Source organism: Atractosteus spatula, chromosome 4 (assembly GCF_055471065.1).
Source record: "Atractosteus spatula isolate fAtrSpa1 chromosome 4, fAtrSpa1.hap1, whole genome shotgun sequence".
Lineage (NCBI taxonomy): Eukaryota > Metazoa > Chordata > Actinopteri > Semionotiformes > Lepisosteidae > Atractosteus > Atractosteus spatula.
In genome coordinates, this window is record NC_142709.1 from 52,929,583 (window position 1) to 52,945,211 (window position 15,629).

Below are 15,629 nucleotides of genomic sequence, written 5' to 3' on the forward strand. Positions count from 1 at the left end.
GGAGTAATTTGTGATATGCATTTCTAACTATTGTCGATCTTATCAGAAACCAGATGTCTGAAAAAGGAAACAATTTTACCCCCTCCTCCTAATCCCTCGGAGGCTATTAACCTGGTACTGACGCAAAGCAGCCCTTTGCCACAATTCCCAATTCATGTTTAAAAAAACAGAGACGTTGCCTCCACTGGACAAAGCAAATGTTTATAAACATATCAGCGAGTTGAGGTATCGTTAACGGCATCTCAGCAATCATTGCGAGTCATTATTCAGCGGCATATCTGTGTCATAAACAAACACATCTCATTTTAACAGCTCTATTAAAGAGGAATGGCTCCTGCCCACATTCAGCGCTAGGTCACGCTGCTCTGGTAGACACTTGTGAAAACGCCCACTCCAACAATATTGGCAGGAGGGGGAGGACGATTCATTCGGGGAGAAGTGGTCAACTGTGGCCAAATGATGAAATCCGCATTTGTGTCAATAAGCCTGGGTGCCGCAAACTCAGATCAACTCATTAATATTGGCCGCTGGTACATTCTAGGTTTGTTCTAGAAAAATCAAGATCTATATCAGCAGGGAAACTGTGGTAACTGGGAATACCCAAATATTAGCCGGTACATGTTCATATTTTGGCTACTACGCATTTCATAACGTCTCATACTTGGTTATGACCATTTCTCCTCTATGCACACACACACAAATATAGATGCAAATGAATGCAGCTTTAATAAAGAACAATCATGCCCCTTTTTTCAGTTTTCTTATGAAAAAAGACCCCGTTCTCCCTCTCTAAAATGTGTCGCCTAATGATGATGAATGCGAATTTAGATCCCAGACTTAAACTCTCTCATTATCTACAATCTGTGTGACATTAATAAGCCGTGCCTCCTTTAAAAACCTCTTACATGTGAAAAGCATGTGTACAAAAGAGCAGGAGCAGAACAAAAATGCTCTCACTTCCCCACTCCACCAGAGGAGCAGGCCTCTTGAACAGGAGAGGAGGTCCTACCTTCAAACAGCAATAGTCATTTTTCACATTGACAGACATTATATTATTCACATTATCGGCACTAGAGGTAATTCATTTAGCGGATCTCTTTTCCCTTTGGGTTTGCTGGTTCTTATGAGGACCCAAATGGACTTAAGAGGTTTTCCAGAGGAGGAAGACAAGCAATAAATAGGAAGGCTCAGTAACTCATCTGAATGACACAGGACACATAATGTACTGTACATGGGGAGGCTTCCTAAATAAAGAATAGCTCGGAGGGCGGGACCTCAGACATTAATCAGAATGCTAAACAATGATGGATTTGCTGCAACCAGAACAGCAGAAAAAAACAGCCCTCTGTATATTTCAATTCAGTACGTGTCTTAAAAAAAGCCTGGTGACTCACGTCTCGAGGAACACAAACAAAACTACAGAAAATTTACTGATACTGGGTTCAAATGTTATTCTTTCGGTTATTTATATATTGTCCTTTGGAGACAAAAATAACATCTTCGAACTTTTCCTGAAAACACTCCCCTGCATTTCACATCTCAGGGCCACTTGGCTGCCCTGATCCGGCTCTGAACGCTGCAGATTAAGTGAATGCACGTTGAAGATATCGATTTAATCATGAGTATACCTGTACGTATCCTCTTTATGATCTCACTGAAACATACAACATCCCCATCACCCCGACACAAACTATAACAAAAGAATAGTGCACAGATTTGTAGCTTCTATGTAGCCTTTTCAGATCATTAAATGAATTCCAAGATTTGAAGTTGTAACTTTTGTGATATTTGTGTTGCCTTTTCAATTGCAGATGTTTTTTTGTAATAGAAAACAAAAACATCCTTCTTTAGGAATAAAATAAACTTTCTGCTTGGGTAAAACTAGATAAGCAGTAACTGGTATCTGGCAAGGTTAGTCTGTCGGCCTTCGGCTGACCCATGCATCACAAGCTATGCACCGTGTGCTGTCATGCCTGTAAGCAGGGTGGGTTTTTAATAAAGCATTTTATAATATTCTGGACTTCTTATGAACTTACCCATGTTCTCTGATCGGGCAAACGAAACTGGGAGCAGGATTAAAAAAGAAATATCAATCAATACCAATAACTCTTCAGTGTAAGAATGTAGCAATAAATGAAACATGCAATATGGTAAGGCCTGCACATGTTGTATATGCAGGCTATGATGTTATAGTCAAGTCATTACAATTTCAGCCTACGCCTTAACCTGTCGACATTTGCCTTCTTTTTTTTCACCCTCACTGTCAAGTTGCGTTTCGTGACATTTTGTCTACAGACACCTTAATGAGTGAGAGAATGGCTCTTTGGAAAAGACTGCATCTCAGCATCATTACAGACCTTGATTACCTCATGCTAACAACACAAAGAAATTATTATACTTGCTCAGGAGAAGGAAGTCAAAAGGTCTGACATTCAAGAACTATCTACACATACTGGAGCCGAAAAGCATGGACTTGAATGACTAATTCATACTGCAATAAAGTAAAAACACAACATCTCTAATAACAAACACTGGAAACTACAAACCAGGACTTCAAATTCAGTGAGAGAGGAGAATGAAATAAAATCAAGGGGCTAATGGAGCTTTTCGCTCCGTGTTCATGGCTGAAATGGTATTTCCGGATAGGCAGCTGACTCATTAATTAGTATTAAAGGGACTTAAAGTACCGAAGAAACCGGAATCAAATCATTTGAAAAGTCATAAAATAGTATGTGTTCCCCATTTCAAGCTACATTTCTACAAAGCATTGTGCCTTTGTGTTTATTCCTGTTTTCAACACAGGTCTGGAGTAACTGACGCTTTTGTGTCTGACTTTGTCAGCAAAGGAAAAGAACAATTATTCAGCAGTGATAATGTTATTGATCATCAGCAATGCGGATCAATAACATTAGATGGAATGCAGGGTAACGTATACAAATCTACCAAAACTGCTATATTCGTGACGGACTGTGATGCTGTCAAGTAGGAGCCCAACACAGCTTCATGTGGCACATGGATTTGATCATGAAACAGTAGTTCAGAGATATCATTGTTACTGGCCTCAGTATTGAAAAGGTTTTCTGCAGGTTAAATTACTTGTTCCGGAAAGAAAGTGATACTAAACGACACAGTGTGTGATGTACATTTAGTTGTATTGAGTTAAACAGTCTGATAAACGAATCAGTTCGTCCATCTGGACTGCAATGGCTAAAGTAGATGTAGAAAGGGCACCTAAATACAGTAATGCAGTATTATTACCCCTTTCTACAGTCTTACATTGTCTTTGCAAAATCACCCAACAGAGCTCTGATAGCAACAGGGGGATTATAAAATATCAAATCTATCTTCGCCTGCCCGCATAGTTTAGTGAGGAACAAAATACAAATTTATTAATGAAAAGACTCGTAATGAGTATTGGTTTTTTTCAGCTTCCACAATTATGGCGGCCACGAACAACAGAAGTCCTGTGCTTCGGATATGTTCATGGTCACCAATTGCCAGGCCTTTCTGAAAGACTGACAGCAATGAAGCCAAACGGTCCCAGCTGTACGGCTAACGCAAAGACCTGTCCAAACTGGGCTGTCACTGTGTATTTCACACAGCCCCCAAAGGCCATCACAACTAACCACATCTGATCGCTCCTGAGCAGGCACTGAATTGCAGCATCAAGTCGCAGGTTCAGAGGCTTCATATCCTATTATATCAGTATACTGTACTATGCCACCCTGTCATCGGCCTTACAAGACCAACTGTATATTTCTCAAGCTGTGTCGTACGATTTCTGCAACTTACCTGGGGGTGAAAGAGGAAGCCTGGGGCCGGTCTCATGTACTTGTCCTTCAGAGCTTCAAACGGATCGTTCATTTTCCTTTTCTCAACCCTGCTAATATTAAAATTCTTTCAGTTCTTATTTGCCAACAGCACGTGCAAAATAAACATATAAATAAACGGCAGCTACAGCACTTCTCATTTTGTTTTCCATTGGAATGCCTCAAAACAACAGGGTGGTTTTCAAAAGGCAGTTTTCCTCCAGTCTGAGAACAGCTCTGCTTTTTAAGTGATCAAGAAAAAACGACTAAAACAATTTCCTTTCTCTTTGGCCGCTCTCTTCTGCGGGATTCTACTTTTACAGTCAGAAAATAAGTTGAAAACAACTCTGCAACTTCCAACAATATGTTCATCACAACACGTTTCACCTACACTTTTAAATCCTTGAAACTTTGATGCAACAGGATGAAAGCATTTACGCCATGTACTGCCTAACTATTTAAGAACAGTAACTCAATGTTAAAGATTCACATTACCTATAAATGGGATCCATGAAGAAAGGGGTTGGCCTGGCGTGTTGCAGTGAGGAATCAGGAGCTTTGGACTGATCGATATCAGCGGCTTGCTCCTCGCCAAACACGTGATTTTTTCTGGTCTCCTCAACTTTAGCTGTGATTGCCCGCCGACTGCTGCCCATGCTCAAGTCCAAGGGCTGGTCTTGGTTCGCTAACTGTGAAGCCCCTGCCTTTGAGCTAGTGAAGGGCGCTGGCTTCTCCTCCTTGCGCTTGGTAGTGAGGTCAAAGGGCGACTCAGAGTTCCTGCTCTGGCCCTTTTTGGACTCGCAGTTTGGAGACTGTGGCTCCATTTTTAGGGGGAGGGATCTCAAGTCTCTTTCGGGGAAAGGGTACATTGGTTGAGAGAAGGCTGGAAAAAATGGGAGGGGGAACATTGAAGGATAGGGCAAAGCCCCCACTTTTTTGTCCTGCAGCCCAACAAGTCCGGTGGAGCCAAAGTATTTTTCAGCGATGGATGCAATCGCCTTAATGGAATCGTTGACGGCCCCAGAGACAGCGGTTTGCTCGTCAAGGGAAGGGGGGAAGAGGGAGTGGTTGGGGAACTCCTTCTTACTGCTGTTCATGGAGGCTGTGTTCGGAAGACTGCTCTTCTTCCCCACTGGAGCTTTGCCATTCTCCTTGTTTTTCTCTTTGTCACTATCCAGGTCGCTCTCCAGATCCGAGCCAGACGTGGTCTCCAGGTCACTTCCGCTGGGAGTGCTGACATCATCCAGATCGCTGCTCTCAGATTGGTCACTCATTTTACCGAGGGGCCTCTCCTTGGAGGAGATCTCAGTCTGATGCACCACCCCTCTGGTCTCATTGCGGGGTGACAGTTTGCTCAAAGACTGGAGTATGTCTGGGGCACCTGTCACCACCTGTGGGGGTGTCAGAAGAGGGCTCTTGCCCTGCTCTGTACCTTGAGGCCCTTTCACTGGAGAGCTAGCAATCAGTGGTGGCCTGGGATAAAGTCCAGAAGGAAACAGACTGGGGAAGCTGAAGGGAAAACCAGGGGCTGCCGGAAAGGTCAACCCACTGTGATGCCTGTTGGCCCCAAAGTAGTCAGCCAGAGCTGGGCTGCCATGGCTCATGTTACCCACTGTGGCTTTGTCGAGCGCTGGTGTACCCGGAAGAGAAATGCCTTGACCAAATAGTCCCCCAGCAGCAAAATGGTTCTTCCCTTCGCAGAACCGCCTGTGCTTGTTCAGAGAAGAGGTGGTACTGAACATCTGTCCGCAGTCTTTGCATTTGATCTGAGTTCTGCAGTCAGCATGCATTCGCTTGTGGCGGCAAAGGTTCGAGAACTGAGTGTAGGACTTGTGGCACACTTCACCTGTGTTCACACAAAAACAGAAACAACTTCTTCAGGCAGAAATATTAAGTCTGTGACCTAACATATGAAGCACTGCAAACAGGTAGCTAAAGGCTAATACAGTATACAGACCGTCTATCTTTGGAAAGACATTAAGCACGTTCTGTTGAATTTCATCTGACCCACAGTGTAAATTATACAAACTCAGAGTCCCAAAGTCAGTTGAAGACATCTTCAGTTCAGCAGAGCATCTTGGCCTTTTTCAATCACTTTAGTTTAAAATGTAAGGAAAATTATTAAACTGGTCTAATCTGGCTTTCTCCCCAAGTCGTTAGTTTAAAAGAACTAGGAAAACTTTAATTGGGGCCCCTCAATGACTTGGATTGGAAAGACTTAGAGACTTCCTGTAATTGAAGAAAGGGGCTGAGTGCACCTTTAGTGTCAGACACAGCATTTTGTTAAAAAGAAGCAACTATTGTGCAGTCTGGAGGAGGGTTTTCCTGGGTTTGACAAGCCCTCGGCAACTTGTTTGCACTTCGAAAACAACTGCGGCCCTGTCTGAGATGGTGAAGACTTGTTTGAAATCTAAAAATGTCTGGGACTTCAGATCCATTGTCCGGCAGAACAGTAAGTGTCCTGTAGATGCGATTCTTCCGTAGCCTCTTGGGAAAGCATCCGCCAGCTCCCGATTTTGTTTACACTGGTATTGTATCACTGCCACTCATCATTTTCACATCAAAAGCGGGCAGCGGTAAGCATTGTGCATTCAGCAACATTTTCAAGATTCGAGAAAGACTGACAGAACTTACAATGGTTCTATTTTAAGCCTGAGAAGGAAACTGAATTGAATGCATCCTATCCTGCATTGCTGGTTCCCATGGATTACAATCACGTCCTCTGTTTCCCCTCATACCACTGCTAACACTGACCTTCTTGCACTCGAGGGTCTCTGACCTTGATAGAGATGACCTGGGCTGGTCATGTCTGACAAGGTTCTGCATTCAGCCAAGAGACAAGAGCACTGTACCTGTTTAAGTCCCTGTCGTCAAGAAAATGTTGTTTAACTTTTAGCTGCAGTAAATGTGTTAAAATAAAATATATTTTATTCTATTAACCGCACTGTACTTATTATTAACAGTTAGATCACTGCTTGAAGGTGGTATGGACAAGCAATGTTTCATGAGGGGCACTCTACTTGAAAAATAAAATAAAATGCCTTCTTTTCACTGTCTTGGACAGCAAACTGTGAAAAAAATCAGTTGTTTCATCTTTCTTCAGCAACAATTTAGTGCTTTTAACTTTTTTTTGTTAATTTAGGAAACTGTCGCCGCAGATTAGATAAAATAAATGGATGTACTATAGCAATGAGAAAAAACATTCATCAGTATTTTTCATAAAGAAACTTTACTATGCATTTCCTCTTATTTACACTAAAAGAAACATGGCCATGACTCAATGTATCCAATGTTTTATTTCTCCATAGTAAAACATGATTTAATCCGCCTCAAATTAAATGTCAGCTTTGCAGAGTTGTCACTTTCAATACAAGCTGTGTCCTCCTCTTGCAGAAATGACAGTAATGCACAAACAGCTCATTGACCTAATCTGCTCCTGGCAAGTTGTTTTTCAAATGTTAAGAAACCACCATTTAGGCTCTGCTTGTCTCTCCGAAACAAAAACCTCACAATTAGCACAATTAGTTATGTCCTGGAAATGTACGACAGGATTTCTATCTTCATTCAGAGGAAAGCATGTGGGCTCAGTGTTAGTCCCTGAAGTCAAGTATTCAAGTCTCTTCTAGAACTACCGTCTCTCCACAGCTCAAAGCCTGGGTGGTTTCTGTTCCTCGGAACAGAACTAGCACTAATCCTACAATGCCCAGACATTGCTTTAGCTGTTTGATGAACACCTTGGAACTGCCTGCAAAGGTGCACTTCATCCTAATGAACAGGTCCAAGGCAGGGCAGGTGTGAGAAAAGAGTGACGAGCCTGCCTGCGGGAGTCACGGCGATTTTAAATTAGCAGGAAGCACTTCTTTACTCAAAGGATCATGGGAGTGAGGAACAAGCTGCCCATCCATGTTCTCAGGGCCAATTTCCTAGTTTTTTTCAAGAAATGGCTGGATGACATCCTTGGATCAATTAACTACTGCAGAAACTACCAAGTACTGCACCTCTTGTTTGTAGTCTTTCTTCTGTTCCGATTGGATTTGACTCCTCTCAGCAACGTTAGCTGCGTGTTTACAGTGACATTAGATTTGATGATGACATTTGATGTTCTCCTTTTTGCGTCTTATCAAAGACCCAAAGATGGAAGCAACCTCACCTCACCCAGGAAATGCACAATTGCAAGTGCTGCACATTAAGCCTGAGCAAGTGATTCAGAATCTCTAAATGATGGCCTACTGTACGTATTCAGGTGCTTTGTAGCTCATTTATCCGCACGACAAGTAATATTTTGTTAAAAGCATGTATGGCCACCTGTACAGTTTATGTGACTCTCTCTCTCTCCTGCCAGCAAACTCAAACTAGTCTTCAGCAAATCCACATACTGAAATAATACCAAGAGGCATCTTGCAGCTGCGGGAGTCTTTTTTTTTCCTGACGTAACACGAGTCTGTTTCCACCACCTGACTTTTTCTTCCCTGCGCTTTTGAATAAACCCACTTATCCCCCCCTTCTCCCAGCATAGCCCTCTCTAACACAGACCATTACTCCGTCTGAAGCTGAGTGTGTTCTGTCCTGCAAATTTCTCAAAATGCAGTAATTAGCTGGTAGTTTAGGTTGCATATTTTCTACTGATTACCACAAATTAAGTACTATTTTGAATATGGCCTGCCCATTACTGCATGTGGTTTCTATTTGAGGAGGCTGGCATTTTGTGAAGTAAGCAAGTAATTATCTTTGTGCTGGTGAGGGTCTGAATTAAGCCAGGGCGGTGTACTGTAATGGAAGACAGTTACCAGCAATAGCCAAAGTCAGGCCATGCCGTGTGTGTGGCCTTGTCAGGCAGAAACATCTATCACTTTCAGGTGATAGAATACAGAAAGCTCACGTTTAACAAATGATATCTGTATTCCCGGGGTATTGATTTGATTAATGGGTTTATTACACATAATTATTCCATGATTTCTCATCCAGGCCTTGTATTATTTAAACATGTTTTTCCTACAAGGTGTCTTTCTTTTTCTGTTGATTTTTTTTTCAGAACGTAAAACACCCGTTCAAATCTACAAACTACTAAACTCTTACAAAATAACCCTCCTATCTCACATAGCAGAATCTCTCCAAGACAAAAAAGCGATAGCATTTATTCACAACAAAATTCTATTTGAATGATTGAGCCTCCCTAAAATATGGAAATAATGCTGAATTTCAAAAGGCATTTCTTTTCATGTGTAACTGCTAAACTTCCTACATCAAAGTTTTGAAGAAATCTACTTGCTTTAAACCTGTAATACAAAGACTGCGCTTGAAAAATACATTATGTAGATTACTGTCAAATCCTCTGAAAATCCAATTACTAATAGACAAATAATTTTGATTTAATTTGAATCACATCAAAACTGCAAAATACTGTAATATAATTGTACTTAAATGATTTTATTAGTAAACGAAAGCATTTGGATTTCATTATTATATTTAAAAATACACAAACTGTTCAAACAAAGGCAGTCTAAATTCTACAAAACCCTCTATACAATTAGTCAAAAATACTTCATGCTTCAAGCAGTCGAACAAATACAGCATGCACTAAACATAAGCTTTAATTTAATCACAAATTACTTACTATTGTAAAACATTCGAGCATATCAAAATGAGTAGCATTACTATTTTGCAACAGCTTGCCAGAGGAATTTAACTCTATCAAGTTTGCATCAACAACAGGGCATTTCTTACTAAGAAAGGACTAATAAAAAGTAAAGAGACTTACATATGAAGGGTCTTAGAGACTTACATATGAAGGGTTTGACACTACTGTGGATATGCTTGTGCTGCTTCAGCCCAGAAGACGTGGCAAAAGTCTTCCCGCAGTCCGGACAAGCATGTGCTCGAGCCCCTACGTGCTGAGAGCGAATGTGTCTCTGCAGGTTACTGGGGTCTGTGAACACCTGCTGAGAAAGAAGGAGTCGCGTAAAGAAGAGGGTTTCCTTAGGTGGCAAGACGAAGAAGCAGCAGCAGCCTCTGCCACAAGACAAAAACTGCTCTGGTAACTGCTGGCTCAGGCTGAGAGATTCACTTTCTGTCACAGGCTGTTTGTTGTTCAGGTAAAAGGCATCGATTTGATTTCGAAGTGTGTTGGCTCACTTTTGTCTTTCCTCTGAATTTGTCTGGCATTCATACCATGATAAGATGTGACCTAAGTTATGTTTTGAGGAATACGTTTTGCTATATTTCATGAAAGATGGAGGTAACTGTGAGGGTGGTTTGTACCTGCTCAGTATTGTGTGCAAGACTGTCACTTCTAAATGGGGCTGGCAATGTGGTGAACAACAGGGCATCTGTGTATTTTTTAAGCTCTGTGCATGTTTTGGTATCTTAATTCTGAAACAGGCTTCACCTCTTCTGATGTCTGTATTATTGTCCAGGACAGTCTGTTATTTACTGTAGAAGCCTCAGGGAAAATGCAACTTCTTCATTTCCAGTTTGCAAAGAAACAGCCCCAGCATTGTTCATACTGAAGTTCACAATGAGAAGCAAACTCACACAGCCTCTCTGTTTGGTGTTGATCCAGTACCCACCAGCACTTTTTATAAGCAAATTTTGAGCGAGAAGACTATGGTAAAGTTAAATACTAGGCCCTTACAGTAATTTCTACACTGTACAGTTTTCTACAAAAAGCCCAATAACATCAAACTGAGATGAGTGAGATAATCTTGCCAAACTGTGCTCACTGTTACATACAGGAAGGCTGAAACCCTGCAGCGAATATAAAAATAATAAAGGAGAACTGTGAACATACACTGCAGGTGTTAGCTGAGATCACCACATGAAGACAGGGGAAGGGTCTCAGTGTCACTTGGAAAAATGACAAAATGTTTATGGTGGTTTGGGGAACAGTTACCCTCAGAAAAGCACATTACAACATTCCACCCCTTCAGCTAAACCCTTCACTGTACCTTTGAGCAGTTTTCACACTCATAGTGCTTCCCGCTGTCATGTGACATCTGATGGCGGATCAGATTGGACTTCCAGTTGAAAGCTTTGGGGCACTGGTCACACTTGTATTCACGTTCCTCGGAGTGGGTCAGAATGTGCCTCTCCAAACTGGTGAAGTTAGAAATATACACACGTGCATTAATTAACCACAAGTCCATTTTAAAATGGAGCACTAACACGTCCCTGTTTAATGTTTTTATTTTGTCGTTTCTAACTTCACTTGTATGTAACTTCACTAAAATGTATATTATTACATTATATTAACTTCCCAGGAAGAAAAAAAAACGACAATGCAATGAAAAACAGAAAAGGTCAATTCAGTTAATCAATTAAAAAAAAAAATCAATGCGAGCATGTCAATTCCCAGAAAAAAGTCAGGTGCATTTCTAATTTCTTTAATTCAAACTTTTCTCCTAAAAAATACAGTGCATGAAGGCAAGAGCCTTGCTAGAGTGTACTGAAGCTGGGCTGCAGCAGTGGCTGACACGGACGAGGGGTCAGCGTACTGAGCAGCCCAGCCATTTTGCCCCAGCAGCCTAGCGCTGGAGCAAGTGGAGGCCCTGTCCCTCTCACCTCTGGGCATCTGGAAACACTTGGTCACACTCCTTGCACTCCTGGGGATTGTGTGGATGGTGGAGATCGTGCAGGTCGTGGAGGTCGCGCTCGCTGCCCGATTTGTGCTGGAGGCCCTCGTCCACCATGGAGAACGCAGAGTGAGGCGTGCTGCAGGGGAACTTCTGGTGGTCCAAGAGCTCGGTTTTCGACTCGAAGTGCTGGTCACAGTCCTCGCACCGGTACTGCCGCTCCTCTGAACGGGACAGGAAGAAAACAATGGACCCCACGTTCAAGGACGTGTCCCCAAAGATGCCTCAGACAGCGGCAAGGTGCGAGAAAAACATTCACAGCAAACTATAGATATAGGAACAAGTGATAGGTTTATTCCATGCTGAAAAGACAAGAGAGAAAATACGACGTTTCGGCTATGAAGCCTTCTTCAGGTGTGTGGCTTCTTCACACACACCTGAAGAAGGCTTCACTGCCGAAACATTGTGTTTTCTCCCTTCTCTTTTCAGCATGGAATAAACCTTTAACTTGCTCCTTTGCAGCCTACGCATGCTGACGCAGCTACCCACCTGAACTATAGATGTAACTGTGTTTTTCAATTGCTAGTTTTACACTGTATGTATACTTTACAAAGTGCCTAGAAATTACTGTGATCTGGGGTAAATAAGTAAGATTATCTACAGTCAGCACTAACAAAACACAAATGAACATTTCTGTTACTTAAAACATAAGTGTTTTCCTCTTAGTTTTGTATATATCTTTGTAATTTTTGTATCTTTAAAGCATTAAAGCACAGCTTTTAGGACATGATGTCTTTTCATCTCAAGGGCTGGAGTTCTCACCGTGTATATCTGGTGCCATTGTCTGACATGAATAATCCTCTGCCTTCATGAAAAGCAACAGCTCCTCTCCTGGTTCAACGTCTCTTGTAACTTTGTAAAATATCTGAAAGGAAACACACATCACAATAATCAAGGCCCTGAATTGGGAATACTTACTCCTAATTCTGGGAGCCACAATATTTTCAAGATTTTGTTCTATTTGTATCTATGATCGCTCAAGTCCCCATAAATGTTTAATTGATTGGTTTAACTCACCATTGTTTCAGATTTAGATCGCTATAAAACCTCACAGGCTGTTGCTTCCCACCATAACTCAATGTCACTCATGTAAATGAACAAAAAATTAAAAATGCAACAGATGCTATTGTTTCTAAACGGCATTTCTTGTGTGTTGAATACTTCTTATATATATTCATTGACAAGACACGCAGACTGTAATCTACAGACTCTTCAAGGTTCATATAATAGTTTAAATGTTATTCATTCTGTCATAAATATCATGATGTGAGGATACTTGTAAGTTGTAAAATGAATTAGGGCAAAAATATTAGGGGATCCTTTTATTTCAGAACTGGTCGGCGAAATAATTAAATTCAAAACACATGAAAATCTGGGTTTTGGGAATATATTAAACACATTACATGGGTACTACACATATATACAGCGTGCCTGTTACACAGAAACAAATGTAAACCAAAAGCGCAATGCTCATTTCATACCAGCAGATGGCTCTTAAAAACCCGGATACTGAATTGGTTCATTTTAATAAGAGATCAGAGACTTCCATTCTCAAGGCATATGACAGAAAACCTTTAGGTTTTTCTTTCTGAGGTTTGGAAAAGAGAAATACTCTGTCCAGACCACTGACATGACGATCAGTTCTGAGCTAGTCCAGTCATTTTTGCAGTAAAGCAAGGTGCAAAGTTGGTTTGAGTGTGACACTTGACAGCCGTCAAATTCCAGGTTTCTGTCCTCATCTGGTCCCAGGGAGCTATGTCAGCTCTGGCTCCATTAGTCACTGAAGCTGATGACATCAAGGTATGACAGCTAAGCACTGAAAGTTCTTTGTGACATCCTCCCTTCTTGTTAGCCTACTGAATGCAAACGATGCAGAACTAGACAATGGAGGTGTAGATTCTCAGTTAAAATGAAAAGCTTACACACTTTTAATTCCTATTCAGGACATCTGTGATTCAACTGCTAGAAAGACACAACATGTGAATGTCTATATTGTCAGTGCCATAGATCAAGTATGCCTATTACAATGTATACAAGAAATAAAACTTGTAATTTCTTAATATGCATCTCTTAATATACTAGATGGAGAGACCGAAGATAAAACTAAGTATTCATTTACTATTTTGTCAAGCTTGTCATTTTTAACAGCCATGAAAAGATGGAACTCTCGCCAAGTGAGCACAGCATTTGTCAATAGAAGAAAATGTTACTGCTGCACATTAGGGCTAATGAGAACTAATAAAAAAATCCTCCCATACACTGTGGTTTTCAAAACTGAAAAAGCAAAATGTAGTAACATAACTACAAACAGACCCCAGAGAAAAATGAACTGCAACATCTCGGTAACATTAAGAAAAGTAGTAAAATGTGTGTAAAAGATGTTGTCTCAGCATGGAGAGATGATAGATTCATACCGTCTCACGGGGAATGTTAAACCTGGCTTCTTGGAGCTTAGAGGCTCCATATAAACCAGTCTTATAAAGTAGCGGATGTGCTTCATAGCTTTAAAACGTGCTATTTACTATGGCTTGCAGAAGCAAATTTACTTTTTAATCGAAATTTGTCTCAATGTTACATTATCTTAAAATGCTAAGAAAGGACTTGTTGCAAGCACCATAAAGAGTGAAATACTTGCCCTTCACAATTCAGGAAAAAAGTCTAATAAAGAAACAAGGGAACATGTGCTCCCTAGGTGCAGAAAGATGCTACTGTACCAGATATTTGATTTAGGAAAGAGGCCGTTTGCCTATTTCATTTAATCTGGCATACAAGAGCATTGCATACAGTACGCAAAAGGCTCTCACAACTTGAACCTGAATGCTTTTTGAATTAGGAGGGAGAAATTGTTGCTTGTTATGTTATGCAGTAGCTGGGAGACAGGCTTTAAGAGTAACAAAAGTGAGACTGCTAACCAGGCACTTTTATTTGGCCTACAAAGGATGCAAACCTGTATCAAGCACTCGTCCCTGTACATTTATAGATTATTATTGCAACTGAAAGCAGTATTTGTGTTTGTCAAGATAAAGAATTTAGAGGTGCTTTATAGCAATCAGCTATAAAGCTATGCCCCCCCTCTCCCTCCCTTCCCCCCATTAAGCAGCTAAAGACTATGCACTTCCATTGTGTCTCGATTTCCTTGCACCCTAGTAGCACACCAAAACTTCTCCCGCTTCGCCAAGGTCTTTCAAGGCTAATACTTCACATGGGTAGCTGGTAAGGTACTGGGGTCTTTGTATTTCCCCTGCACACAATGGAGTTCTCCAAACAATTTAAAGCACATTAGTTTTGGCACCGCTTGAAGGTTTAACTTATTAGCTTCCTTTCCAGCCGTTAGTTGACATTTGGATTGTGACATATTAGAATTCTACCGCAGCTTCTCGGAAACACAGAGGTTAAAGAGACATTCCCCTTGAAGATAGTTAAAATCAAACATTTTCAATACTTTGTCATGACATCATTTGTTCAGGAGAGAACAAAAAGCTCCGGTTATTACAGTCATGGGGATACATTTGTGGCCTATTGTTTAAAAGAAGAATGCAGGGAATTGAAATTCAACCGTTTGCCGTATGAGAACCAAATATTGATTGGTTTCCTGTTAAATGTAGATATCTCATGCCATTCTTTGTACACACATACACTTTCTCAAGTAATGCTGAGAGTTCATACAGTAAACGAAAGCATGAGGGGACACATTTTTGTGTATTTCAAGAAACTCATACCAGATCACGTCTGTTGTTTTTCTTATATTTCTTTAGCACCTAGAATATAGAGCTACAGTCACTACAATGTTAAGGAGATGAGCTTGGCTGTGTTATGTTTTAACTAATATTTTGCAGTTCAGAAAACAGTGTTGAGAAACAGTGCCTTTTTTGTGCTCTGTGGTCATTCACTCCTAACAAGACCTCTTATGAATCAATCACTTTTTTCAGACGGTGTTAGCATTAACCACAGGCCTGCATTCTCACCCTGCACTAGGATTTAGTATGTAGTTGTTTTCTATCATGTCTTCGTAACACAATAGTTTCTCACTTAATGAAAATGCTAAATGAAAACCAAGAAAAAGTTTATAAAAAAGATATACTGACAAAAGATGGTACAAGCCTTTCATATAAATGCGATCATAAAAAATAGATGCCTCGTCATGGCACTCAAAGTGGTAACCCACCAACTGTAAAATGAAATAAATTGCTCA

The 15,629-nt window shown here is 40.9% G+C and overlaps 1 protein-coding gene across 18 annotated transcripts in view; it reads right to left on the reverse strand.

Moving 5' to 3' along the window:
• The window catches only part of mecom (MDS1 and EVI1 complex locus), a 187,462-nt gene that overhangs the window by 12,454 nt on the left and 159,379 nt on the right, over nucleotides 1-15,629 (reverse strand). For 2 of the 18 annotated variants that reach the window (XM_088912585.1, XM_088912598.1), the window contains 7 exons: nucleotides 12,200-12,302; nucleotides 11,367-11,601; nucleotides 10,754-10,901; nucleotides 9,592-9,748; nucleotides 4,305-5,655; nucleotides 3,793-3,883; nucleotides 2,037-2,063 (listed from right to left, as the gene is read on the reverse strand). In XM_088912585.1, coding sequence (XP_088768711.1) covers nucleotides 2,037-2,063; nucleotides 3,793-3,883; nucleotides 4,305-5,655; nucleotides 9,592-9,748; nucleotides 10,754-10,901; nucleotides 11,367-11,601; nucleotides 12,200-12,302 — 2,112 coding nt within the window. Of the gene's footprint in view, nucleotides 1-2,036; nucleotides 2,064-3,792; nucleotides 3,884-4,304; nucleotides 5,656-9,567; nucleotides 9,749-10,753; nucleotides 10,902-11,366; nucleotides 11,602-12,199; nucleotides 12,303-15,629 lie in introns of all 18 variants that reach the window. The other 16 variants (XM_088912583.1, XM_088912597.1, XM_088912581.1 and 13 more) reach the window with 13 other exon arrangements.